Genomic DNA, 26,395 nt, shown 5'->3' on the forward strand with positions numbered 1-26,395 from the left:
AAACAAAAAAGCAATTGTGTGCTCCCTCTGAAGTGTACTGGTGTTGCTGGGACAAAGCTCATCATAGGCAGATGCCTTTCTCCACCAGAGTGGCCGATGCAGTCAATTGCGCATCCGCTGACTGTTCCAGCACATTACTCTCTTTGGGGGGTTGCACACGTTCAGAGGGGAAAGAAACTGCATTCAACGTCTCCCTTGCACGTCAAAGAAGACAGCAGCTGCAGAGCTGTGCACGCCAAGTGTGGGACGTGGCTTCTCCTGCACCACAGCGAACATCAGCCTCTTCAACCAAATCATTACTTTCATCCTTTGAAAAGTTATTCACACGTATATCCAAATCCTTGGCCCACAGGTATGGCTGCTGACATAGCCAAGGACAGCTCGACACCTCTGATAGCACGGCTAGATGTAACCTCATAGGATCTGCCAATCCCTTGCATCACCCAAAATAAACATCAGGATGTGCTGGAAGGAGCATAATTTAGTGAACAAAACTACGTAATTCTTGAGTCCTTGTCCTAGTTTCACCACTCATTGCTGTACTTCTCTCTGGTACATGATATAATCTCTGCCTTCATATTGAAGTATCATCTCCATGATCTTCTAGCCTGTACAGTTTGGGGGATGGGATCTGTGAAGCACCAAATCATATTAAGCACTGGCACTTCCTCAGAAACATTGGCCAACAAGGGACTGGGAAAGACTCGACATCTTTTCAATCCCACTTCCATGGCAATCAGGAGCATTAAAGCAAAATAACGGTGGGTCAGGGGCTTTGAATTTTCTTTTTTTAATCTTACCTTCATTTCACAGGAATACTATTTTAGAGGTAGCTGGTAACATTGCTATCTTAAGCAGCTTGAGTATCTGCCAGAATTTGGTTACAGCAACTTCATATCGATACGAGTATACTCGTCTCTCTATTTATTCCCTTTTGTGCCACTCCAGACAGAAACCTGTCTTGAACATGAGCTAGAAATTAATCACCCATGGAGAAATCAGAGTAGCAAAGCATGGTAGACCTGCCCAGGGGCTTTTGATACTCACTTAGCCTAGAGCATATTTGGGATTGCAAATAAACTCCTCTCATCTTGGGTCCTCAATGCCAGTACAAAAGCTGGTGACTCCAGCCTCTCCTGAGGACCGTAACAGGGAAGGCAGAGGCTGATGGTTAATATCTCTCTTGGTGTTACACCTAACGCATGGAATACAGCCTCATTTATCCAGAACTATCACATACCTGACTGTTTGCTTTCTCAAGGCTGACCAACCAGTTAGGAAGTTATATGGCAGCACTAGATGAATTCTTTTCATTTTATCTTCACCATGGTGAAGATGGAGTTACCTATATTGGAGGTGACCACAAAGGAAAGTGAAGAAAAAATAGAAAACTCCATAACATTATACTGTAGGAACAAAGCCTCAGCCCCAATATGGATCAGCTCCACACTGAGCTGGGATTTTGAGAAACAGACCCTTTAAAAATTAAAAAAAGTAGGGGGAGGTGGGGAGGCTGTGTACAGCAGGGGAGAGACCCTTGCATCTGGACAAATTCAGTCATCCTACTTTAAAACTGCAGGCCAGCTCCTGATTTAACCTGGAGTTTCACGTGTCACTACAAAACTCTGGAAGTGTTGGCTTTGCAGATATGCCAAACATAAGAACTGTTTTCAGTGAACTCAGTATTTTTCCACATCTACTATTGTAACTCTGCTGGCAAGCTGGGAGTAGCAAATCCTCCCTTATCTCCCTCCTCTCTGAGAGCATCTCTCTGTTTAAGCACCAGCTAACTTAGATCATCATGTACGATCCCCCTTGGAAAATGGACAAAAGAGGGGGGTGGGAGAGTCACTGGGGTTGTAAGCAACAAACCACAGAAGGAGATGGACTGTCATGCAGAAGGGAAGTAGCAGGGGGAAAGAGGCGACTAATGAACAGAAGGGGGTGCGTAAAATTCTACTTGGATTGCCTCTCTGGGGAACAGCTGTTGCCTTGTAAACATCTTGCTAGCTGTCCAAACAAGAAGTTCAGACACAGAACAATAAAGGAGAGCACCCGGGTAGAAGCGTGCAAGGCATGGGCTCATTCACTACCCTGCCAATTGCTCCAAGTGGCAGAATTCAAAAGCCAGGGAAACGTTAGCCATACGTTTAACCCTGCATGTGCTGGTGTTATAGCCAATGGCCTGCAAAAACACATCCTTCTCTATCTATGGTGAAGTCCTTCCTAGTCCTCCTCTTCCTCCACTGTTTCTGACACATCAGCAGAGCACGTTACTTCACAAAGGAAAAGAGGAAATATCCTCATCAAAGCAAGGAGAAACAGCCGCAGAGCCAAGAAATGAAAAACCTGAATGTGGCAGCCCTGAAGGCCTAGAAAAGTTCTACCACTGCCCTGGCATCAGTGACCTGGAAGTAGAGGGAGTTGCACCAGAAGAAGTAAGAAGAGTCTTTTTATTAGTCCTGAGCACAAAACAGCCTACACTGGCAGAAGCATTTCTATGCCAGTACAACCGTGTCCACACAGGACTCTTGCCAGCACTGCAAGGTAGCTGCGGACAGGGGAAAGAATACTAGCACAGCCATGCCAGTAAACATTCCTAGGGCAGGCTGGCCACAGAAGGCAACTACCTGCACTGCACAACAGCAAGCAGACACTGTGCACCACCTTTGTCCGTTCCTTGATGGTTCTAGGGGTTAAAAGCACACATGCCCAATCACAAGCTTATCCAATAAACCCTGTCTCCAAAATGCCACACAACTGTTAACAAAGGAGTGCAATCAGATCACACACACATCTCCAGGAAAGAGGGGGGGGTGTCACTTTGCAAGGAAGGCAATTCACAGGATAGTAGGACACCATAATGGACAATAAGGGAACCCTATGTCCTGAGCCTATAGTCTAGTTATCTACACCTTCATGTCCGCCTCCGACTGACCTATCTTGACTTTAACACATTCTATTCAATGCAAACTACACTTATCCTGGAAAATGAAATGCCTCCTACTTCTACTCAAAACAACCCGTATAAGCAGGAAGAAGGTAAGCACAATGACACTCTCATAGTCAGAAACAACAATAAGCAACGCCACATTTTAGAAATAGTCCACAAGTTCACAGGAAAGACCTGATGCAAGTCAGATTTATTTTACCTTTTTATTTCTTTAGGGCCTTTTTGTTGTAGTTGTGCACAAACAGCCAGGAAAAAAAGACACGCTAGCAAGGGCTGCTCAAGAATAAACATTCAGTCATTACAAGAAGGGAAGAGTGCAAGTTCTGCTGATCAAAATCCCTCTGAGCCTAAAGAAAGGCAGCTGGCTTGTTGCATCAAAGTCCAAACCAATCGGGGACTCCACCTCGTCTGGGGTCACCTTTCTGCCTCTGCTTCTCTCTCTCCATATATTTATTCTTGAAGTCATCAAAAGAGCGAGTTTCTGTGTCTTGTTCTTTGTCTGGAAATAGGTTGGGAAACTGAAAGGTTTGTCCTTGGCCCTAAAGAGAAAACAAATGGTCAGAGAGACATTCCAGCCTTTCTGCAGTAGCTATGATGCATATACTTACAACGAAAGACCACCCTGAAGTTTCAGCTAGTGCAAAATGGTACCTCTTACCTCCCAAGATCTCTTTCCACCCCTCTCCCCAAGATACACATATATCCCTCCCCAAAAAAAAAGCTAACTTTCAGCCTCTCCTCTTTTGTGTGCTAATTAAGACACTGACTTTTTTTTACAGATGAATGGTCAGGAGATGGACACCTCTTCAAAGACTTTGAACCAGCTCAGAGATATTGTATGAGTCATACAGTAAAAGCAAGATGAGCAAAATAAGTGATTGTGTTAAAGTAACACCATCACGGAAATACATGGTGGAGCAAGCATTCATTATGTTAATACTCAGGATATGGGTAGCGGTTATAGTTGTTTAGATCTCAGCTAAGAATAAGAGAGAACAGCCCTAGCAGCTGTTACTGTAGGGTATAATGTGGGAATATGGAATAACAGATATTAGAGGTCTCTTATCAACAGGAATAAAGACTACAGTGTAAAACAATTACAGTGAGAACAATCTGTCTAATACATCACTGATGAGATTAAAGTGATTACATCTGCATCAGTCATTCTGCCTAACAGGCAAATCATTTTAGTGAAACATCATCGTCAAATCTATGTCTCCCACTTGGAAAATAAATATTTGCTTGGTCTCTGGTTTTTATCTAACAGCAGGAAACCATTATTATGTGGAAATGTTCTATCCCATTATCTACTTACTTTTCAGTGGTGTTTGCACTAAGCACAACTTCATTAAACTCAACAATATCAGCCCTTCCATTCCATATGGGACTTCGCATAATAAAACTAACTGATAGCTCATAACTCTAAAATTACTCCAAAATACTTACAAACCTTACCATACATTAACTTTGGCAGAATACCGCATACAGAAATCTCAACAAAAGTATTTAATTGCTTCAGATGAAAACAGGGGCTTTTTTCTTTTTTTCAGATTAGCCATTCTTTACATTTGTACAATAAATACAATCAAACAAGAGGCCCAGTTATGAAATGGTTCCACAAAGGACATGAAAGGAGCCTTCCACCACACAGCTACCTATACTACATTTTGGGATCAGAAATGTGACATAATTAAATAAAAAAAAAAACGTCACCAAGCCCCTGACCCAGCTGAATGTGTGCTATGTTTCATTTAGCCATATACATTCAACCTGGTAATTTACAGGTGTGAAAGAATTTAAACCTCAAGCGTACACTTTGGAAAGAAAAAACATGACTTATCCCAGTTGAGCTTATCCAGACTAGAATCTAGGAAATATCAACTCATACCCAGCAATGCTCCAGTTGTTTTTGTAGTGCATACTTCTTGGGGGTTTCCTAAGAGCCTGACCATACTACAAAAACAACAAGGGAGCTGCTGTGTACATTGCTCTGTCCTCAATTCTAGCCTGGATAAGATCAACTGGAACAAATCAAGGTTTTCCTTTCCACGGTGTACACTCTGGGGTTTCAACTCTTTTGTACCTTTAAATTACCAACAGGTATGCTTATAATAGCTGTCCTATGACAATTAAAGCATAGTTAAATTTCAAGGCACAGAAACTGGCCTTATCAATGTCCTTGAGCAATCCCAAAGCTGTAGCCTACTGAAACTCTTCCTGTAGTAGGATCAGCAGCAAGCACCCTTGAGGCCAAGTGCTGCCCAAGATTTTAGCACACTGAAGCATTTGGAAAAGAATTTGTTTATACTACAAAAAATTACTGTGTTTTAACTGCGCTGCGGGCGGGTCACTCAGCCCCATGGTACCTATAGAACAGACGGGGCCAATTCAAAGGACTCGTCTGCCCTGGAGAGGAAGCCATTTTAGTTAAACAAGTCAGAAAACAATTCAGGCTAACATGGTAGGCATACCACCTACACTGAAAATTTGAGAACTATTTATATTGGTAACAGTGTAGTAAGGGACTGTTCTTGTTATGCAGCACTTCCATTCTGGTATGCTTCCAGCACCAATGCACTTCCCTTATTGGAGAATGAAGGAAAGCTGTCCCTAAAGCATACTAACAACATCCATGGTAATTCACTAAGCATTGCAAAACAGTTACTATTTTAAAAAGAGGGAAAAAAACAAAAAAAAAAGATATGCACAGAGGCTGTAGCAAAACCAGACAAACCTTTCAGCTGTTTATCAAAGTGCTCACAGTTCCCATTTCAAGGCTGGTGAAAGTCAAATATTGAGCTGAAAATGTCAATCTGTATCTGGAGTCTTTTAATAAATCAAAATCAGCACAGACAAGTTGGCTCTTTCCAGCTCTTGTTTTGTGAAGAAATTCTGATTTTGGCTGGCAGCCAGACACGATTCGAAACAGCCAAGACATTACACCCTGAGAACTGAAGGTTGATAAATCTTAAGTAACAATACTATGCAGTAATACTGCACTGTAAGACTCTGAAGTGATGAAAGCTGTATGAAAAATAGCTGTTGTGCATGCTCAGTAGCTAGTTTTCAGAAGAAGCCTGTATCTTGGGTATTTCAAATTTTCAAAAATACCAAAAGGCATCAACTTACATAAAGGATTGTGAGTCTGTCCAGGCATAGTTACATTCAGTGCATCTTCCACACGATGCCAGAAGCTACTGAGGTTCAAGCTCATATGCCACCTTCTCAAAAAAATGCCTACCGAAGGAATGGAGGGATCGTCACTCCTTTACGCAATGCTGCTTTTTCTTACAGTTTTTCTTTGCAAAAGTTTTCCCTTCTATACAGCAAGCATTTGACAACATCAGAAAGCAAAATTTTGGCTTATTCCTAAACCTTGCATTTGTTCACTGCTTTACCTTTTGCAAGCCATTTAACCAAGGTCATCCTTTTAATTACTGAATTATTGAAATTCACATAGGCTGAAATGGGCTCTAAAAAGGCTAGGGCTTGGTTCTCCTTTAGAACTTCTGCCAGCGTAATTACCTTAGTTAGAAGCACAGAGGAAGAGGGAGAAAAGAACACCTTCCTACCTGACATAGCTGTGCTAAAAGAAAATCCTGTAAAAAAGACAGACACTGGCAAAAAAATCATTTTGCTCGGATAATTTAGTCTGTCTTAGAACTGGTTGCTGCACCACCAGCAAACAAACTTTTTCACCAATGTGAGGTGATACACTGATATCCTCGAGTTTGTCAGGGTAAGCTCTACCACCACATGCTCTTACATCTAAGTGAGCCCTTATAATGTTAAAAAAAAGGAAGAAAAAAAACCAAACAAAGCAAGTCAGAGAGGCGGTATTAAAACACCTAAAAAAATACAGGCAACATGATGATTTTACGCATTGCTATTCTCAATTTAGGGTCTTCCCAGAGACCTCCCTTTTTCCTACAAATTCTAAGATTATGTACAAGTGAGGTGTGTGGTCCAGTGTTTAGATTACAGAAATGGGAGCCATTAAACTTCTACTCCTGCGCAACTCTAATCCTCGCTTCAGCATTACCCAAATGTAAAACTGATTTATATACAAAGTCTTATAGGATTCATTTGTTAAATGCTAACATCCTTCAAGATAAAAAGTGACCTAAGCATCAGTATTTTCCCCTTAGATTTGAAGCCTTTTTTGTTAGAAAGGCTGAAAACACACCTTGTTCTCCGAGTCTGTAGAAGGAGTTATCACATCGAGTGGTACAAATTGCCTCCATTCACTTTAATGAGAGGTTAAGTGACCATAATTAGGCCTATGAAGTCAAGTGTTAGCCTTTCCACTGCTGAGCTTCATGTCAGAAAATTGCTGGAAGGATTATCGGGCACAAACTCACTTATAACTTCTCTGACCTTTGCGTCCCTTGAAAAGTTTAGGAATGGAAGGTCAGCACAGATATCATTATGTAGGAATGACGCAGCAAACACTGATCACGTAAACAACTGTAAGATCTTCTGATTATTTAGATAATTGAAGCACTTACTACTGTCCTTCAGAATTAGGAGAAAAGTGATGTTTATAGTATCGTTAACTAAAAAAATTCTGGGCTCCCAACGGCACGGGATTCGGTCCAGCAGTAGCAGCAAATGCAGCTAAGTTTAATAATCCAGTGCATTTGAACAATTCTCCTACTATTGCAGTGGTAACATCTGATGTTAAAAGGTATGGCAAAACAGCACAGAAAGCAACTTCAAAAATCCACACAGGAATGACACGGCGTATGGACCATCCAAGTTTCCTCTGAATTCACTACATGTCAAAAGAAAACTGCTGTCACATCTGATGTGTAAATGGGTTAATTACTATGAATGTACCGGACACTCTAAACAGGGTTTGAGGAGAAAGCATTTGCAAAAATGTTCCCACCGGTGCCATCATTCATGCAGCTAAATAGGTGTTAGTCTTAATGTTGACAAGGTCAGACTCCTTTTTACAGCCATCTCCGTTAGATTTCTCAAAACAGGTTTAATTAAAAATAGGTCTGGATTCCAGAGGCTTGTCTACAGTTGCGCTCCCACGGGTGCTAACACCTGTTGAGCTAAACCAGTGAGAACACTGAAGGAGGAGGAGGGGATGTTGTTGGTTTTTTTTAAATTTCCCTGATGTTGATGCAACTGTAAAGTTTCCCACTGGCTTTTTTTTTTTTTTTTAATAACATGAGGTTAATTGTAACTGTATTGGAGTAAGGAGAAAGGTTGCTGTATTACATTCATTTTATGTACTCTGCGAAGATATATAGCTTTGTTTTTAATTAAAAAAAATAAAACAGTGTAAAAAAGTAGCATTTGATACCCAGGGCCGTAAGTCTCTAACTTAAACCTTTCTCACCATATTCCAAAAGGGGAAAAAAGGCAGGCAGGCTCTGGAATGGCAAGATATTGTTGATCTACAGCCTTCCATGATTTGAGGTATTTTTTTAGTGTGAAAATATTATGCTTGGACAGATCATGTATTTGTCCAGTTACAGCCCGAGAATAAAGTAAACAGCTCTGAATCTTCAAGAAATAGTATTTGGAAAAGAAAGGACAACAATTCTTACATGTGAAACAGCTGGGGCACTAATCTGACACCTAAGGGTATGTTGACTATGACTTCATACACCTTCCACCTTTGAGACACTTGCAGTAAGTTAACGGATATGTATGTTGTGCTGGGACACATAAGGTGATGTTTTATGAAGCAGGGAAGCGTAACTGGTCATGAGAATATACTCAATTTCATTCAGGTAAACCACACCACAGCTGCTACCAAGTCACGCTGGAAAGAGCAATACTTCCACCTAGTGGGCAATAGAAAGATCAACGCAAGACCTTCCAAAAACACATCCTTATTTTTCCAGTCATAAGCAGTTTTAACTTGAAACTGGATTAATGAGAGAAAACACAGCTGGTAAAAATGGTGGGAAAGCCCAGCTACTCTGACTCACAGCAGATGCAAACTGATTCTCATGAAAATAAGGATTTTACAGTGGTTACCAAAGACTCTCCTAAATTAGGCAGATATTAACAATGGACTGCATGGGGCCTGTTACGGCCTGAATCACACCATGAATGAGAATGAAGGCAAAACCTTCAGTTTCAGAAATGACACTGGGTTTCTGGCCTCACCCAGTGTTTAAAGCTGGTGTGAACATAGAACTGGGAGCTCATTGTCTGAGACACCAGAGCTAGTGATGAAAAGCAAAGAACAAAAGGAAAAAAGAGAAAGAAAAAAGGAAAAAAAAAAGGACAGACAAACGTAAATGTTAAAGGATTTAACAGATACCAACAACAATAGAAAAAAAAGAGAGCAAAGAGACTAGGAATGAGGTGAGGGGAAAACACACAGATCAAGCTTCACTGACAAGAGTTTAGTAAATGGTCAGGATTCCCTCACTTAGGATGAAATACACCACCAAAAGCTGGTCCCCTGACCTTGTTCATGGGTCAGATGGAAAACATGGCATTCTTCAAAAATTTATGACGATATAGGGCAATGTAGTAATGGACACTTGCTGTCTCATGTACCAAGAGTAGTCCTCAGCCACAGCACCACAGGGCTCTGTGCAGGCTAGTTTGCCTGGCAGACAAAATGAGAGGCTAGAGGAATGACCAGTTACTGCTGTCCAACAGCCTCCAGTACCAAGCTAGTTCGGGTAATTCTCCTCTCCATCATGGAGATGCCCTTAAGGTAATGGCAACTATTCTAGGTTCAGAGGTTTGATGTGAAAGAAATGCACAAAGGCACTGCCTTAAATGAGTGGCTTCCTCCACAGAACAGCAGCATTTTGCTTCCCACTCCTTCCCCTTGAGTATCTATGGGTTGCAAACTACCTCCTTCTCAACACAGCAAACAAAAGAAACAAGACTGCATTAAATACAGTGAAATAAAATTTGAGAACTGACCACAGTTCACTAAAGATCCATGTCTGCTTCAATCTTGGGAAATGAGTCTCTAAAAGCAAAGATGTCACTAACAAGAGGCCGTAACAATGGAAAGTGCTTGCCATTACCTACTAAGGAACAACACTCAGAGAAAGCAACTTGTAAGATACAACATTACTCCTGGCATTCAATTCCTCAGCTGTATTCTTAATGAATCATTCATACCTGATGTCTCGCAGACAAAAACCTAGCACAGATAATCCAGGAGGGAGAATTTGCCCACCAAAGCAGAGACTCTTCCTTGAAAAAGGAATGTGTTTTTTAGCCATCATAATGCAAAATCCTCACGGAGATGAGGTTGCCTTTAACTTCAGCACAGTAAATCAAGGTTAGTCTTCATCTAAATGTAACTCTGTTACTTTCTATTAACATTGTACTTTATACTGTTCTTTTGAAGGTAAGGACTGTCTAGAAAAACACACTCTCCTCACTTTTCTTTCCACTCCCCTTCCGAGAAGGGGCTTAGAGAAAAATTTCTAAGTACATTTAAACTTTGAAAAATTAAAAAAAAATCAGATTCCCCATTGTCTGTGCCTCTTTAGTTTGACCCCAAGTCCATATGAAGTCTTACGCAGTCTTTGAGATCACCCAGTGTTCCCCCCACACTGAATCCTTGTCCCAGGATGGAGTAACACTGAGGTTGTGTTGCCAACAGCAATTCTGAGCTTATGGTTTTACAACCATAAATAGCATTCTTTTACTGTAATTTTGTCATGTGAAGGGGTTTTCTGTTACTGGTTGCATTTCTTTTTTACATAGAGACAGGTAAGCTCAAGAGAAGTCTAAACTATAACATGCTTCTGTTACGAAAGAAATTCCTAAGAACATGAAGCTCCTTTTCCACTGGGCAACCAACATACGTTTCAGAACCTGGTTTAGCCACAAAGCATGCTTGTTAGACATGACTAAAAGTTCTCCAAGGAATATGCCTTAGTCTTCTCTGAAATCCAAAAAGCTTTAATAAGAAGTTCCCTACCCTTACAATATATTCTTTCACTTACTGGATATTTCAGCAACCAACCACACAAGTCGTGAACCTTCCAGCACACAGAGTACAGGGTCAGCATGAAACTCACTGGCAAAGCAGCACCGTATGACATCAGGCCATAACCTACATACAGACCTCAAACAAATACAGGACTTGAAAAATAACCATTTGTTTGAATATGATTTTTAGACTAAGTCATTTAAATCTCTTTATACATTCTGGAACGTATTAAAGAGAATGTCATTATTAGAGGATTGGCAGAAATACTCAGCCAACCGGACAATTCACTGAACACTCCTTCTAGCTTGGCTGGTTAACAGTCCCTTCCTCTTTCCCCACATGCATCCATGTTAACTCACCAGCTGTACATAGGCGACCTTGTAATCTGGCTTCTTCACTCTCTGATTCTTGTGATTCCTCTTGTTGTTTGCACCTGCAAGAAATGAAGACAGTCCCACCTTTTACTTCCCAGGACTTCCAAGTGCCCCAAAGCAAGGCCAAGCTGAAGGGCGGACTTCACTAGTTTTGATTTATCGTTAAGAGGAATACTCTTTCTTCAGTACCAACACAGTATCACAATTACTAAAATGTACTGAAATTGGTAGACACTACTCTCCTCATTTACAAGTACGGAACCAAGGCATCACCAGACTCAGGCTGCTGACAGCCATTGTGCCTTCAGTCACACACAAAGTTTGCAAAGAAGCAAGGAGGTAAGTCTCCTGAGAAGGGGGCCAGGAGTGGTAAACTGTCCTCCCAACATCAACAGCTTCAGGAAGACAAGGAGGAAATGACCACCAAACAGCTTCAAACTTGTCAATTTTTACTACCCAGCTAATGAGCTGGATCTACTGTTTATACACCAGGAAATTACACTCCACATCCAAAAAAACCAAAGCACCTCAACCTTCTGCAAGTATGCTGGTCACAACTAGGTGGGAAGTTCAATTTATTCCCTGCATGTTAGGCAGATGTTAAAGCTCTCAAATTATTAGACATTCTAACCCCCTTTCCTCTTTTATCCCTGAATATATACATTCTACCATCACTTCCATTAGCAGTGGAGGACAAAACGGTTATAAGGACAAGCATGAATATTTTTCAGTGCTGTTTGGAATTGCATGTGTTTGGTATTTAAGACTTTATTTAATTCTATTTTTCACATAAGCATATTACAGATGATCTTTCTGTTTTCTCTTCCTTCTATGTTCTGAGTTTTACAACCTTATTTTGAAGCTTTTTCTTTCATTCTACATTTTTCACTATTCCAGCTCTTTTTTCCTATCCCTTTTTCAAAATCATCCCTACTCTTACCATTATAAACACATCAATCAATTCCTTTGCTAGAGGAATTGATGCTTTCATGTTTTCACTGCATGAAAAAAGAAAAAGACAGCCATCAAAGATGTCCTAACCAACAAGTCACTCTCCATTTGATTAATGCACTGCCTGGTCATCAAAAAGGTAAATAACATGAAAATTATATTCCTGACTTTGCACTGCATCCAAACTGCAGTCAGAGAAGCTCTGGGGAAGGAAGCATTCCTTCCTTCCTTCCAGACCTTATATAAATCTAGCTTATTTCAGTTAGAGGTGGGTCCCTCTGCTCCACGTCAGAGTTCAGCATAACTTAAACTAGCAACATTTTTTCTTTTTCTCTTGGGTTGCTTTTATGTTGGTTTTTTGGTGGGGTTTTTTTTTTGTAAGGTTGGCACAGGGGAGAAACATCGTGAGTGGAAGCATACAAGTCTGTAGCAGAAATGTGGTAACAACAGGTGATGAAAAATCGAAAGTTTGTCAAGATGTTTTTCTGACGTTATCTACTGGTCTAACAGAACATCTTTCTTTGCTCTACAAACTTTGCCTTTTGTTAGACCATAAGCCCTCCTCTGTGTGCATGCCAGGTAATCTCAACTCACTTTTTTTTTTAAAAAAAGGCTATGGCTGAAATTAAGTGTAATTACTAATTTTATTAAAACACATGAAGCAGTTCCTTCTGAAGTAAGACGCCCACTGGTCTTCAAGGAGAAATGGTACCAACTACAAAAGCATATAGCACAAGCTAGATAACTGTCAAGATGATAAGGCTTTTTAAATCCAGATTTTTCTTTTTAAAACTAAACTTATGTCATAATCTAATCAAAGCATTCAAATATAAAGTGGTGCATATTCATTTGAAGGGACAAATAAGCTGACAGACATCACCAGCTAAGCACCTGGCACCAAAGTTTGTTGAAATCTAATGGACCTTTTGAGAGGAAAAGTCTATTATGGCTGTGCAGGGATGCTGTGTTCATCCCTTTGGATTACTCAACTGCACTTACCATACTGTATCCTGGTCCTCACAGCAGCTACCGGCACATTGTATATTTTTTCAAGGTAATTCTTGATATCCACTTTTGTCATTCTAGGTAATGCAAAAACATTTTTGGAGAAAGAAAGAAGGAAAAGTATAAATATTTAAATAAAATAAAACAGAGCCAGAGTATTTATAGGCTGGTTGATACTCTGGAATAAATACGTCTTCTCCTTTTAACCAAGGTAGCTTTACTGCACAAAAGTATAAACTCAACGTAGATCACACACTGCTACAGCAATTCATTATCCATAAACTGTAACAATGACAAATATTTTATCCTCTGTAGCCTCAACTGTCAAAACCCCAGATATATTCTGTATTCAGCGAGAGCGGGTAGACTTTCTCACTGCCCAAGCTGAGAATCCTTTCTAATCTTCTGAATAGCATTTTCTAATCTTTTCAGGACCTGTCACAGGCTTATGGGCTTTAGTGTGTGCAACCAGATCGGTCAGGGTGAGAGTCCTAACAAATACCTGGACATCACCTTGTTTTCTCTGGATCATTTTCATAAACACTTCCTTCTTCCTAAGCCTGTCCCTGGGAAGGCTGAGCCTCACTAACACTCAGGAAGAGAAGCCAAGCAAAGCTCATACTTAAATTAGTGCCCTTGCAGCCCTCTAAAAGGTCTCCCTGATGCAGAAGCCCCTTCCCCCAGCCCAAAGGGTGCTATGTGGCACCTCGCCTTCCCACCCCTCAGCTAACCAGACAAGCTGCAGCCCAGAAGGCAGTGTGCCGAGACGTGTGGCGCTGGCGGGGGGGGGAGGGGGGGCTCTAGAAGCGGGGGGGGCCCCTCTGCACCCCCCGGGCGGCGCTGGGCCCTTTCCGCGGTAGGGCAGGCCCAGACCCGTGACGGATCCCGCTGCGGGGGGCTCTGCTATGCTATGCCATGCCATGCCGTGCCCCGTTCCCCGCCGCCCCCGCACTCACTCCATGGAGACGCGGAACTGGACGGTGTCCTCGGGCTGCGGCACGCCGGGCCGCACCGCCAGCATGAAGAAGTTCGGCCGGAAGATCCGCAGCTGCGGGCCGCCCAGCTGGAACAGCGGGTACCTGCGGGGAGACAACGACAACGCTAGCTGGCTGGCTGGCTGGCTGGCTGAACCAACTAACTAACTGACTGACTGACTGACTGACTGACCGACCGACCGGCACCCCCCCCACCGTCGCCCCGACCCAACCCGATGCCGCCCGGCCCACTCACACGGCCTTCCTGGCTCCCGTCGCCATGGCCGAGGCCCGGACCGGAAGCGGCGCGGCGCGAGAGCGGTGGCGGCAGCTCTCGCCCCCTGCTGGCGCGGAGGAGCGGCGCGGGGCAGGCTGGGGGCTGTGTGAGGGGGCTGTGAGGGAGGTCGGGGGGGGCTGACCCCCTCACACCGGCGGTCCCCTCCTCACGCCTGCCCCCCACAACCACAGCCCTCCCCGGGGGTCGGCCGCCCCCTGGGCCCACTTGCGGGGGGACACAACCTTGGGGCAGCGGAGAGTTCCCCAGAGGAGCTGCAAGGCCAAGGGGCGGGGGAGGAAGCGCCTATAAAATGGCACCTCACTGGGAATTTGCAGCCTTGGCTGAGTTTCACACAGTCTTTTTCTCATGGATACAGGAGGGATGTGATTGTCCTCCTCTACTTCGTTCTGGTGAGACCCCAGCAGGGGCGCTGCGTCCAGCTCGGGGTCCCCAGCACAAGACAGACGTGGGCCTGTTAGAACAAGTCCAGAAGAGGGCCATGAAAATGGTGGGAGGGGTGGGACACCTCCCCTGTGAGGAAAGGCAGAGAGAGTTAGGGTTGTTCAGCCTGGAGAAGAGAAGGCTCTGGAGAGACCTTACTGCGGCCTTTCAATACTTAAAGGGGACTGATAAGAAAGACAGAGTCTTTTTACAAGGCCTGTCGTGACAGGACAAGGGGCAACAACTTTAAACTGAAAGAGGGTAGGTTTAGATTGGACTTAAGGAAGAAACTTTTTACAATGAGGGTGGTGGGACTGGATCAGGTTGCCCAGAGAAGCTGTGGATGCCCCATCACACTGGAAGTGTTCAAGGTCTGGTTGGATGAGGCTTTGAGCAGCTGATCTAGTGAAAAATGTCCCTGCCCATGGCAGGGGCGTTGGACTAGATGATCTTTGAAGGTCCCTTCCCACCTAAACCACTCTTAGGAATCTATGACGCCACAGCATGCGCTAACAGAGAGACAGAGTGTGAATGTAGGCAGCAGAAACAGCCAGAAGTTTGGAAACATGGGGGAGAACCACCATCCCTGGTGAGCTTCCCTCCAACACGGCATTTCAAGGGTTGGCAAAGACAACAGGCCCTACAGAATATCTCACATCCCAAATTTAGTAACAGCCATTTGTGTTTTGACATTGACACTGAATTAACCAAGTAATTCACACTTCAGTATTGGGCTTTAATATTACATGTAGGTTAACTGCCTCAATAAACATTTTAATGTAATGTTTGAATGAATCATTCTCTATATTGTACTGTGACTTGTCTGCATTTAAGAAATGCTGTGTGCTGAAAACTACCACTTCTACGCATTTGTTCCTTTATTCCTGATTCTTTGATTCCCTTCATCACTCAGACTTTTAAGTCAATTTCAACTACATTTGGCATTCAGATTATGAGCTCCCCAAGAACAGAGTTGGCTTTTGTTGTCTGCCTGCATGGTGGCTGTAAAACAGGCCTCCAATCCTGAGCCTTTGTTGATGATACTAAGCCTCATTCCCAGCTGTAGAGCTGGATCAAATGATATTAAATAAGGCTTTGGACCAACTCCCAAATCCTTGCAAAATGGGTTGCCATTAAATAAAGTATGAAACACCATTCGAGAGAGCTGTCACTGGAGTAGGTACTGGTCGCACTTTATTTACAAAAACCAGATATTTGTACACAGCAATCTACAGGACAGCATAGGGCTGGTATCAGGAGGATAAAGGACATGCTCAGCAGGAATTGAAGATGCCAGCAAGGAGTCATCTCAGTTTCACAGGGAACCTGCTTCCTTTTGACTGAGGAAGCCACCAGACCCCTCCAGGAAGAAAAAGAAGAAAAGCAGCAGCAATAGCCAACCCAGGCTGATGTTGCGATTTTTGTTATTGTTGAGGCATGGGAACACAAGTGATTGGTGAAGGAAGAAAGAGGAGACCAGCAGGGTTTCGGCATGCCACTAAGGGCCATCCTGCCTTGTTCTTTACTTCCAGCGCCCGCCAACCTTGCCTTTGGCTCCTGCCTTCTTGCTGCTACAATACAAAAGGAAAGAAAAACATGTCAGCATGATGGAAGCGGTGGGGCTCAGTGACCACTGAACATTTCTGACTCTCGGATTAGGATCGAGCTGCTTTCACTTCTAACATGTTGGGCACATCTGCCATAGAACACATCCCGAGAAAAATATTGTTGATATTGTAAAAAGAGATTCCTGCTCAGGATCTTAGTGAAAGGCCAGGATGCACATGCCTGAAAGAGGTGGATCCTTCCAGATTCCTGCATTATCAAGACAAAAGTCCAGGTGGTCTCAAAACTAAATGACAGGCCTATCCAACCATAGACTTGATGCTTCCTGAATTCAAATATGCTATGATCTGGATTTTAGGATTTAGAGCTGTTTCTGGAGAAAATTTCCTCATTATCAGGGAGTTCTGGTCAAATTCCCCGGATGCTCTAGTTATCTAGTAGTGGAGGCAAAAAGCTGAGCAATAATTTAAATACAACTAAGAATTGCTTTGCTCTAGCAAAGGCAGTGGCTCCTGCCTTATATCACGAGAGCAAGAGCCTCCAAAACAGGCCAAGCAACTTTTTAGGCCTCCCCTCATATCAGTATCCCCGTCTTGCTTGTGGTGTGTGTTGGAGCGGTCCAGCTACACTCCACACGCAAAGCACCTGAGGCAAATTCTCTCCAAATAGTATCTTCTTGCACACAGAAGGGCAATCCTACATGCAAGCCACTTACCTTCTGACTGAGAAGCAGGCACGCCTGGAGTCAGAGAGAGGCCAGGTGTGAAGTTAGTCGTGTTAGATTCTGCACCGGCTCCCATAGGCAGCACCTTGACTTTTGGGGCTCAGCACACCACCAAACCTTTCCATCTCACACACACGATGATGAGGCTGCTTCTTGAACCAAAGCACATGCAAACTGGGGGCAGTTCTTTGACAAGGCAGAGCATGGGGTTGGGGGCCAAGCACAAGGTGGTGGGGCCTTGCTATCAACAGAGACGCCTTCTTCAGAACCACTGGTTCCTCCAGGGAGCAGAAAAAAATGTGGACGACACATCTGGGGAGATTTTTGTGGTGCTGCCCCATGGATTGGTTCAACAGCACTAGCCATATTTATGGAAGGATGTAGCACAGTGACACAGACGTACACATAGTGGATACTTTACCTTTTGACCAATAGACTTGGTCTATTAGGAAAATTTACCTTTTACATGAGAAAGAGCAGAGCATTTTCTGCTATCTTAAATTCATCTCAGTGTCCCTTTTGCCAGCCTTTCCGCAGGTTCAAAACCCAGTATAGGAACTGCATAACTCCTCAAATGAAGGCAGAGTCCTTTTATCTCCATAAGCGCCTGTGATGTTTGATGTTATGCCTAACCTTTAGAGTGTGCTTAAGGAGACTTAATAAAGTTTGAAGCAAAAGGATCACTTGATCCTTGTATAACACATTAGCAGACATTGCTTTGGAATGATACAGTCTAGTGTGGATAGAAATTTAAGTACACAGAAATCTCACGAGCTGTGGGCTTCTCAGTGCAACCTTTTCAAATGATGTCCTGAGAGAATATCATGTCTTTTGGGGGAACAAGCATGCAGTAATGGTACTGACTGTTGTGGGTGGTATGGTAGTGCCCCTCAGAAGAGCAGCAACACCCAGACAAACCATGGCATCCTTCTGCAGCTGCACATTCTGCTGACGTTTATCAGCCTACAGCTCTGTACAGAAAATACCACCATAAGGTCAAGCCTTACATTGGCATCTACAGACAACTGAGCCCCCAGTGTTACATTTATCAGATAAGGCAGGGTGGCTTGGGGAAGTGGGAAGGCAGTGTCTGGTCACTGCTATCATCCAAAGATGTCACCAAAGACCACCACTTCATTCCTGGCATGACTTTGCTAAGAAGATACAGAAGCACAGTGAAGATCAAACCGCACCGCTGCAGAGCTCTCCTCCCTTGCTTCCCTGCAGTTCCTTCTCTGTGTCTGTTAGTTTTCTACGTGCCCTAGCCCCCAGACTTTGTTCTAGCCCTAGTGTCTCATAAGTTCATTGTAAACACCTAGAATAGTTAAAGATATGAGACTCAAAAAATCTGATTAAATAGAAGTCTTGTGGGGAAGGAAGGTAGGAGAGAGATGATGAGGGAAAAGAACTCACAACGGTAATTCCATGATGTTAGTCTTGTTACACACCATTCCTTATAATCTTAGCAACCACTTGTTTACCCTTCGTAAACAAGGGTTGTATTCCCTCAAGTATTCAAAGCACCTCAGTCAGGTGTTTGAAAACCCCAGCAATAAGCAGGTGGAAATTTCGCAGACGTGGTGTGAAGAAACATGATTTTTTCTTGTTAGCTGTTACGTTCACTTCAGTTTCCCCTTCATTTTCTCAATGTGAGGCAGGATGGGAGTTGCCCTTCCATCTCTAGCCTCATTTCATTGCAACAAGAAAATGTCGGTGTTGAAGTCTGAAGCGACTATTTTGAACACTGAGAAGATATCCCCAAGCCAGGAGCTAGGAAGGGGATATAGGTACTTACTGCTTCTGAGCCTGATCAATCCGGTTCCTGAGGGTGACAATCTGCAAACAACATACATGACCAGGGGTTTTAGAGATAAAGAAACCTGGTTCCCTCACAGAGAGGGGAGTTTTACCCATTGAAGTGCTGGAAGCAGGTGCCTATGGTAGGGATTAATACTTCCTTTGAAATAAAAGCTCACCCTTGCTTGAAGGAGAGAAATGTTGCTCGTTGGCAATAAATCTGCAAGGCAATTTCATATGTCAAGGGAAAGAAGAGCTGGAATTTTATAACCCTTATTAGAAGAGTTCGTATGTATACAAATTAATCTATGAACTCACATGTCAAACTGCAGGCAAGCAAACCTGAATGAACGTCACCCTGGCCAGCTGGAAAGCTCTTGCATGGCCCCATCCACCTGTATGTGTCAACCTCACCTTCTCACTTTTCCCTTACTCCTACACATTCAGAAGTGTATAAGCTCAAAGAGCTTCAGTGGACTTTGGATGGGGACCTCAAGAATGGAAGATGAATCACACATTCTGCTGGAGTACCTTTGTTGGTTGGGAGAGCAGGAGGTGAGGAGCTTGCAGCAGTCCCCACCTTCCCAGCTACTCATCTAATAAGAAGACAACTTTTCAAGGGGCTGAAGAAGAAAATATTCAAGGATAGCTCGAGCAACCACAGAAGAGAAGGTTGGAGTTGGGGCTCTGAACACCTTCCCAAGCTCTGTTGATGACTGCAAGCCACTAGAGAGTCTGTCCTACAAGACGGAGCATCTCTTTGTTTAGCCATAGGTAAACTGCGTATTTCAACCTAATGCATGGGATAGCAAACACCTACCTTGCACAGGATGAGCACCTTATGGCCTGACTTAGCACCTCAGTCCTGGCCCATAGCCCTGGACTCGCTACTGAAATCCTAGGACTCTTCCAGCTCAGGTACTGGAAAAGCCCACAGGAACTAGGGTGTGATAGAGAGCCCTCTTTTGTCCCTTCACCTTCTCATTTGTAACGGAGTCAAGGTTCTACCTAATTTTCCTGGGGTGGAAAAATGCACTTGCCAAGACGTATGCTTTACTTCTGCTTTTGGTGTAATTCAAAGTTCTCCACTGGCTCTGCAGGTCCAAGAACTGATGACCCAGCATTTGAATATTTAAAGTGGCACCTGACATTCCCCGCGTGCAAAACAAGAAAAAAAGTCATACATTCAGGTTGGCCCAACAACCGGTATTTCCTGGCTCGTGTCTTTCCGTGGCAAACAAACAAAATAAGAGACTGAAACATTAGCGGGAACAGGACAACACAAGGAAGGAAGGATCAGCAGATCAGCTGCTTTTGTACTTACTCATGGAAGTTTTAATATCTGCAGCAGCAGTTTAAATTATTTTTTGCAACCAAGTATTTTTCTCAAGTGTGGAGGAGAACCAGCTGTCTTCAGTTTGACCCAAGGACTCAAGACTTACCTTCACCGATAACCTTGTGATAGTGACTATAACACTCACTCTCCAATGAAGCACCAAAGAGCAACAGACACTAGAGCTAAAGAACAGCTCCGCTCCTGTGTGTCCCAGTTCCTTCCTTTGTCTCTCCCTTGCATCCTTGCTTGTGTCTCCTTCATTCCCTTTGCTGTTTTCACTTACCTTTCTCCTCACTTTTTTTCCTGCTATCATCTTCCCTTTTTTCTTCCACTTTTCTTCTCCTATCTCAGCTGTGCATTTTCCTTCTATTTTGCTCATTCTTTGTACTTTCTCTCCTTGCTTTTCACCAGCAGCCACCCATCTCTTTGTTTATACAGAGGTTTCATTACCATAGCATGTACGTCTTCCCTGGCACTGCCTTAATTCCTGTTGTTCCACACCCAGTTGACCTGTTATCCTTAAGCTAGCCCTCTCCAATATTTTGGATCTAGATAAGCACGTGGCCACAAGATGGAGAATCTTTCCAAACTCCATACCGTTCTTTTCTGTGAAGTCCAAGTTATTACACATGCATCCCTAAGCTTCTGCGTGTATTCCAGGTGCATCAGGGTAACTCACCCACACACATAATACCAGAGGATTGGATAGGGAATTATTTTAGAGATGGTCTGAGTGGGTTGCATGCTCTGTTCTTTAGCCACATCCCTGTTGGACCCCGACTCTTTTCCTAAATTACCACTTCATCTCTTTTCAAAGAATGGAAGGGGAGAGAAAAAGGAAGTGAAGGGAGAGACACAAGATCCAGTTTTCCCTTTTCTCTCTGCACTTGGAGCCAAGTGCCAGTTTCTGTCTGGCATCTGGCCTCTGACCATGCGGCAGGCTCATGCATTTGGTAGCCTTTGCTGCTGCTGTTACACAGGCAAGTTCATTGTACTTACAACTTGGAAAGCTCCTGCAGCCTGCAACGCAGTGTTAAAATCTAAGAGAGATGGAGATAGTTACGTTGGTGTTGCTCAGTCCCTATCAGCATGTGTCTGTGTGATTGGGAATTAAAAGGAGAGCAAGACGGAGAGAGATCCAGTTGGATTTCTCTGCCACTGAAACCTGACGTAGGTGAGTGCAGACCTGTCCTGTGACTGTGAAAGAAAGACGTCCACTTTCTATTACCATATGACTCTTCAGTCAGATGCTCCTGTCTGGAGACAGTTTTCAGTGACTCCAGAGACCTCAGTCCACAGGGAATCTGTCTGGGATGGGAATAAAACTTACAACGTTCAAGTGTGAAATCAAAGATGGGTTTAAAAATACTACTTTGCAATGGAATGGTGTGAATTGAGTTACTGATTTTTCAGGCCACAGTTACCTATAGATAAACAAGAATGAACAAGATGTGTTTGGGCAGAGGGTGGAGAGTCCATTTTCTGTTGGGATTGCCTTTCCATGGGGCACTGAAAATCTTGAGAGTGGTCTATTCAATTTCAGCCTAAAATGTGAAATCCAGTCCAAGTATGTACATTAGGGGAATGCAGTTCCAAGTGTCTTGCTGCTTAAATATTGCAGAAGGGCATTGGAGACCCAAATGATGTCACCACACGGCTTTTGCCAGAGGAGTCACAGAGATTTTTACATTTTGGACCCAGTGCCATTAGCAAAATAGCTTCTCAACTCACCTCGTATTTTTTCCTCTTGATCTGCTCTGTAAAGTCATACTTTTCAGTCTCCAGCTGATATAACCAGTCCCACAGTTCCTTAGCCTTGTCCCTGTGTGTTTATGGGGAAAGGAAGATGGGAGAAACACATCGCATCATATCATATATTTTCTGCCGTTTTCACATCACTAGTAATGAGGCTTTTTACGTTTTATTTAATGCAGTTCACACATCTTCCTGCAAACCCTTTCCATCCTCTGAAAGCTACTCACCATTTTCAAGGTCACATTTTTCTCACCTTCTCACCCGAGAACCTTTTAGACTTGCACTCTTGCATGTGTCATCCACTAACATATTTCCTACAGATTTAATTTTCCCCCTAACTCTTAATGAAAGAAAAGAGTCCAGGGGAATCTGACAAGAAGGAAGGAGGACTCTGAAGGCCACCCAGATGAGCAGAGCAGCTGCCATTGCACAATCTCATCTGTTTTGGGGCTAAGGTGAGCCAACCTCATCTTTCAATCGTGTAAACTCCAATGTGTGGAGTCCAGACTATCATCTGATGACTGTTCTGCACCAGAGCACTCAGCTCCCAAGCCTCCAGCCTCCATGGAGACCCATACTCATACCTTAGCAGCTCAACTCACCCCTGGGAATGCTACAGGTACCAATCCATAGGTTTGTTCAACTAATCTCAGAGCTAGGTTTAAAGTTTGTACCTAGTCCCATAAATGACTAATCCTAATTAGCAGGGGAGGCTAACGGAGCTATGCCAGGAGCATGGCTAGATGGCTACCAAACCATTTCAACAATTCCCCACATCCCCATTTCCCCTCCATTCTCCAGACCAAGGAAAGGCACAACTTAACATTGCCCCGTGATGAATTTCAAGGAAGGCCCTCTCCTCTACCTCATTTTTTCACTAGAGAAGACTCCAGGACAGTAAGACCAAATTTCAGTGGATTACATTCAGTAAGTTAGGATAAGCATGTTACCTCAGCTTGTCTTCATTAAGGTGGTCAATGTTCAAGGGCTTGCGCCTCTCTGCCAGGACCTTCTTCTTTGTCTCTCTAGCTGTTTGCTTCTTCCCTCTCTTCTGATCAGCCTATTTTTAGAACATCAATTAATGTCAGACTGCAGATGTTCACGCTGAATGAAATTATTTCAGTGATAGAGCATGTAAGACAAGCTGCTAGGGGTCCAGAAGAAGGAAAGGCAAGCTGTTTTATTAACTTGTAATAAAGACTCTTCCCAGTCAACTCTGTGGTTTAACACTTCCATATTTCTTCCACCAATCCATGCTTTTTACCTTAGCCAGATAACTGCTGTATGTGGCACCCATGGAGGACAGAGCCTTCTTCTTCTTGAGATCATCCTCAGCTTTTCTCTTGGCATCTTCTTCCTCTCTCCGTGCCTTTTCCTCCTGTGGAGTGTGACACACAAAAGCAAGTTACTCTAGGGGAGACTCACAGCTTCCTCAGCAGCCAGTGTCACTGCAGGGAATGTGATCAGATAAGCATGTTGATGAGAATTGGCAACTCCTGTTTCCTGCCCTTGCTTTAAGAGGGTGGTCATTTCTTCTCCAGACTGAGACAGGCAGAACCCGTAGGTTTTTTCTTTCTCTAGAGATCTCCTCCAATTTGATGCTGAGACAAGGAGACAGATGCAAAGACACTTACCGCAAGCCTTGCCTGACGCTCCTTCTCCTTCTCAGCCCGGATTCTCTGTTGCTCTGCTCTTTCAGCTCTGCGCTTCTCCTGCAAGAAGCAGTGGCATTGAGTCATCATTGTGGCTTTATCTATCATCTGCAGTATTACGTCCCACCACCAAAAGCTTTGGTTCTTAGAGAATGAGCCACCTACTCCCTTGTCAGAACATGCAGAAGGGTCTCATGTGCAATTCCCAGATGTAAAACAAGAGGCTGAGAGAGGGGACAGATGTGCGAAGAAGCCATTTGGTGCTGACTTGAGCAGTCATTTTTGTACATGGCAATACAGCTTTCTGCCAAACTCTTGACAGTGGACTAGTGGATTCAACTTCTCATCTACAGAGGATCTCTCAATCTAGCACAGGGAAATGGCAGTACAAGGACTCACAATCCTCTCCTTGAGGGCAACCAGCTCTTCCTCTTCCTTTCTCCTGGCTTCAAAGTGGCTGTCAATCAAGGCCTGCAGTTCAATCAGGTCTTTGTTCTGCCTTTTCTTTTGGATGTCCTAGAAGAGCAGGAAAATGCATTAAGCCAGCCCATATTGCTCTAGGAACATGCCCTGGACATTCCCAGCACCCTGCCTACACAGAGAAACAAAAGCAAAAAGTGTCTGTAGATGTCCATGGAAATCTATGGGATTAGCTGTTGATGCAGGTCAGAGACAGTCAGAGACTTATCCAGGTGACAGTCAGGAGCCCAGAAAGGAACAGAATCCACATCTCCCATTCCCCTACACCATATTTTATCCCTGGCTTTGCTTAGCTGCCTCCTCTTTGCATATACTTAGCTGCCTCCTTTTCACTTTGGGATATGAATCTTACCTAGAAAATGTTCCTGCATTTTTGAGCAAAGCAGGTATTTCTGTGGAGATTTTCAACACCACAATTCCTTCATTTTTCTGTCAACTTTCTAGGAAGGTATTTGGATCTCTGTTTATTATTAAAATTCTGTTGTCATTTTAGGTAGTGTTTCTCAGCAACAGGTGAGTATAGGCGTTCTTTATTTCAACCTGCAACTTTCAAACCATTTACAACAATGGGACAGGAGATCTGAGAGCTCCTAAAACACTTACTTTCTCCTTCCTTCATATATTGGCTTCAAAGATTCAAGGAGAAAAAAAAGAAACACATAAATTAACATTTTAGCTTAGTCACATTAGCAACAAATGTATCCAGAGAGTTTCAGGGAGCAGAGAGTAGCCTTTCACTGAAAAGAGATGGCAAAGCATCCATACTTTTGGCCTTGACTTTATCCTCAGCAGTATCCAATACAGGAGGAGTGTATGGCTCAGGTACAGACACACAAACACAGTCAGTCTCAGGAATACTTACATCAAAATCTACTTTCTCACCCTCCGGTATTTTAGGAGCAGTTAGTCTGCAGAGAGTCAAAAGAAAAAAAAAGGGGGATTTTCATCTTAAAGAGCAGGCAGCTTTTTAAATAGCATGTCCTGACCTGACCTGCCCTCAGGAACAATGCTGACAAGGAGAAATGTTGATGGAGATACAGAGGGGTGAAACAAGAAGTCAATGGAAAACTACTCCAGAATAGCACTAAGGACCATTGTCCTTCATGGAAGGTCATGCAGGGCAGGGAGTTACCCCTAAAAACCCTTTTCATTCCCAAAGCCTATGGTCATTCCCTACCACACAGAAAGACATTGGCCCACAAGGCTGTCGGCACAGTGCTGCACGCTCCTTTCTGGGCAGCTGGCAGAGTGGGAAAGGAAGGTGCTGGGGCCCAGAGCCAGAAGGTCCATAGGAAATCTTAGTTAAGCTCAAGTCAGCCCAGCCCAACGTTTGCCATCCTTCCTACTGTCAGCAATCCTGGATGGATGGGTAGTTTCCCAGCCATGGTCTCTCACAAAGGATTTAGTATTGAGCTACCTATATCTTGGGGTACTGTAAGATGACTGTATCTTGGACAGTTCACGAGTCCTCTGACTCTATCAGGAACTGGTCTTATGACCCTGGCCAGTAACTGCTGCTAAGGCATCCTCTGGCAGAAGCAGACATCCTGGAAAGGCATGCAGGAACTGATGTGGCACGAGGGAGGGTTGGATAAGGGCTTCTAGTGGCCATTTGCCTAATAGACAATCTAAGGGCTTCTGTTCGATCAGAAAAATGATCCCAGGGTTTTGAAACTCCCTGCCCCTCATACTTACTTTATTCTGGGCTTCTCCTCTGTATTTGGAAACATGGAGCAAAACAGGAAGGGAAAAAGAGGGAGAACAGTTAGAACAACAGAAATCTTGCCAGCTGCTAAAGTAAAAGGAGGGAAGGGAAATTTAATCTTAGGGGAAACATCCCAGAGAAACTGGTTAAATCTCAAGCACTTCCAAAAGAAATACACACACACACCCCTTTTGCTAGGAGTGAATCTGTTTTTACCCTTGAAACAGAATTTGGCAGAAAAGAATCAAGAGACTGTATAAAAGTCCCAAACGTAGCATCCGGAAGGCAATGGTTTCATGTAAATGTTAAATTATTTTTCTCAAACCATCCTGATCAAAGCTCTAAGGAGGACAGCTGGGCTGGAGGGTAGAAGAAAATGTTGCCTTTTTCAATCAGCACTTCTTTTGCTAAAGTTAACCTGAATTTACAGTCATGTCAATGATAACTAGGCTTCACCAGTTTTGTTCAA

At 43.5% G+C, this 26,395-nt stretch overlaps 2 protein-coding genes across 14 annotated transcripts in view; both read right to left on the reverse strand.

Annotated features, from left to right (window-relative positions):
* Positions 1-3,142: 3,142 nt before the first annotated feature.
* MRPL23 (mitochondrial ribosomal protein L23) lies at positions 3,143-14,507 on the reverse strand. The gene is made up of 5 exons (XM_076344197.1): positions 14,450-14,507; positions 14,176-14,298; positions 13,214-13,296; positions 11,249-11,322; positions 3,143-3,492 (listed from the first exon to the last, which is right to left on the reverse strand). Exons 1-5 carry the CDS (start codon positions 14,473-14,475, stop codon positions 3,328-3,330), a joined length of 471 nt encoding a protein of 156 aa, XP_076200312.1. The 5' UTR covers positions 14,476-14,507; the 3' UTR covers positions 3,143-3,327.
* Positions 14,508-16,083: 1,576 nt separating this feature from the next.
* Positions 16,084-26,395, reverse strand: part of TNNT3 (troponin T3, fast skeletal type) — a 31,782-nt gene continuing 21,470 nt past the window's right edge. For 11 of the 13 annotated variants that reach the window (XM_076344182.1, XM_076344196.1, XM_076344192.1 and 8 more), the window contains 9 exons: positions 25,917-25,935; positions 25,084-25,129; positions 24,141-24,257; positions 23,724-23,801; positions 23,354-23,467; positions 23,040-23,149; positions 22,066-22,156; positions 21,334-21,374; positions 16,084-16,482 (listed from right to left, as the gene is read on the reverse strand). In XM_076344182.1, coding sequence (XP_076200297.1) covers positions 16,434-16,482; positions 21,334-21,374; positions 22,066-22,156; positions 23,040-23,149; positions 23,354-23,467; positions 23,724-23,801; positions 24,141-24,257; positions 25,084-25,129; positions 25,917-25,935 — 665 coding nt within the window. In that variant the 3' untranslated portion in view covers positions 16,084-16,433. Of the gene's footprint in view, positions 16,483-18,996; positions 19,038-21,333; positions 21,375-22,065; positions 22,157-23,039; positions 23,150-23,353; positions 23,468-23,723; positions 23,802-24,140; positions 24,258-25,083; positions 25,130-25,916; positions 25,936-26,395 lie in introns of all 13 variants that reach the window. The other 2 variants (XM_076344183.1, XM_076344188.1) reach the window with 1 other exon arrangement.

The sequence above is a fragment of the Aptenodytes patagonicus genome, chromosome 7, assembly GCF_965638725.1.
Source record: "Aptenodytes patagonicus chromosome 7, bAptPat1.pri.cur, whole genome shotgun sequence".
NCBI lineage: Eukaryota > Metazoa > Chordata > Aves > Sphenisciformes > Spheniscidae > Aptenodytes > Aptenodytes patagonicus.

Coding starts and splice junctions, on each gene's coding strand:
- MRPL23 (XM_076344197.1), bottom strand. CDS start 14,475: ATGGCGACGGGAGCCAGGAAGGCCGT. Junction 11,323..13,213: donor GAGGACCAGGATACAGTATG/GTAAGTGCAGTT, acceptor CATTTCTTGCAG/GTGCAAACAACAAGAGGAAT. Junction 3,493..11,248: donor AGGTCGCCTATGTACAGCTG/GTGAGTTAACAT, acceptor TTTTCTCTTTAG/GGCCAAGGACAAACCTTTCA.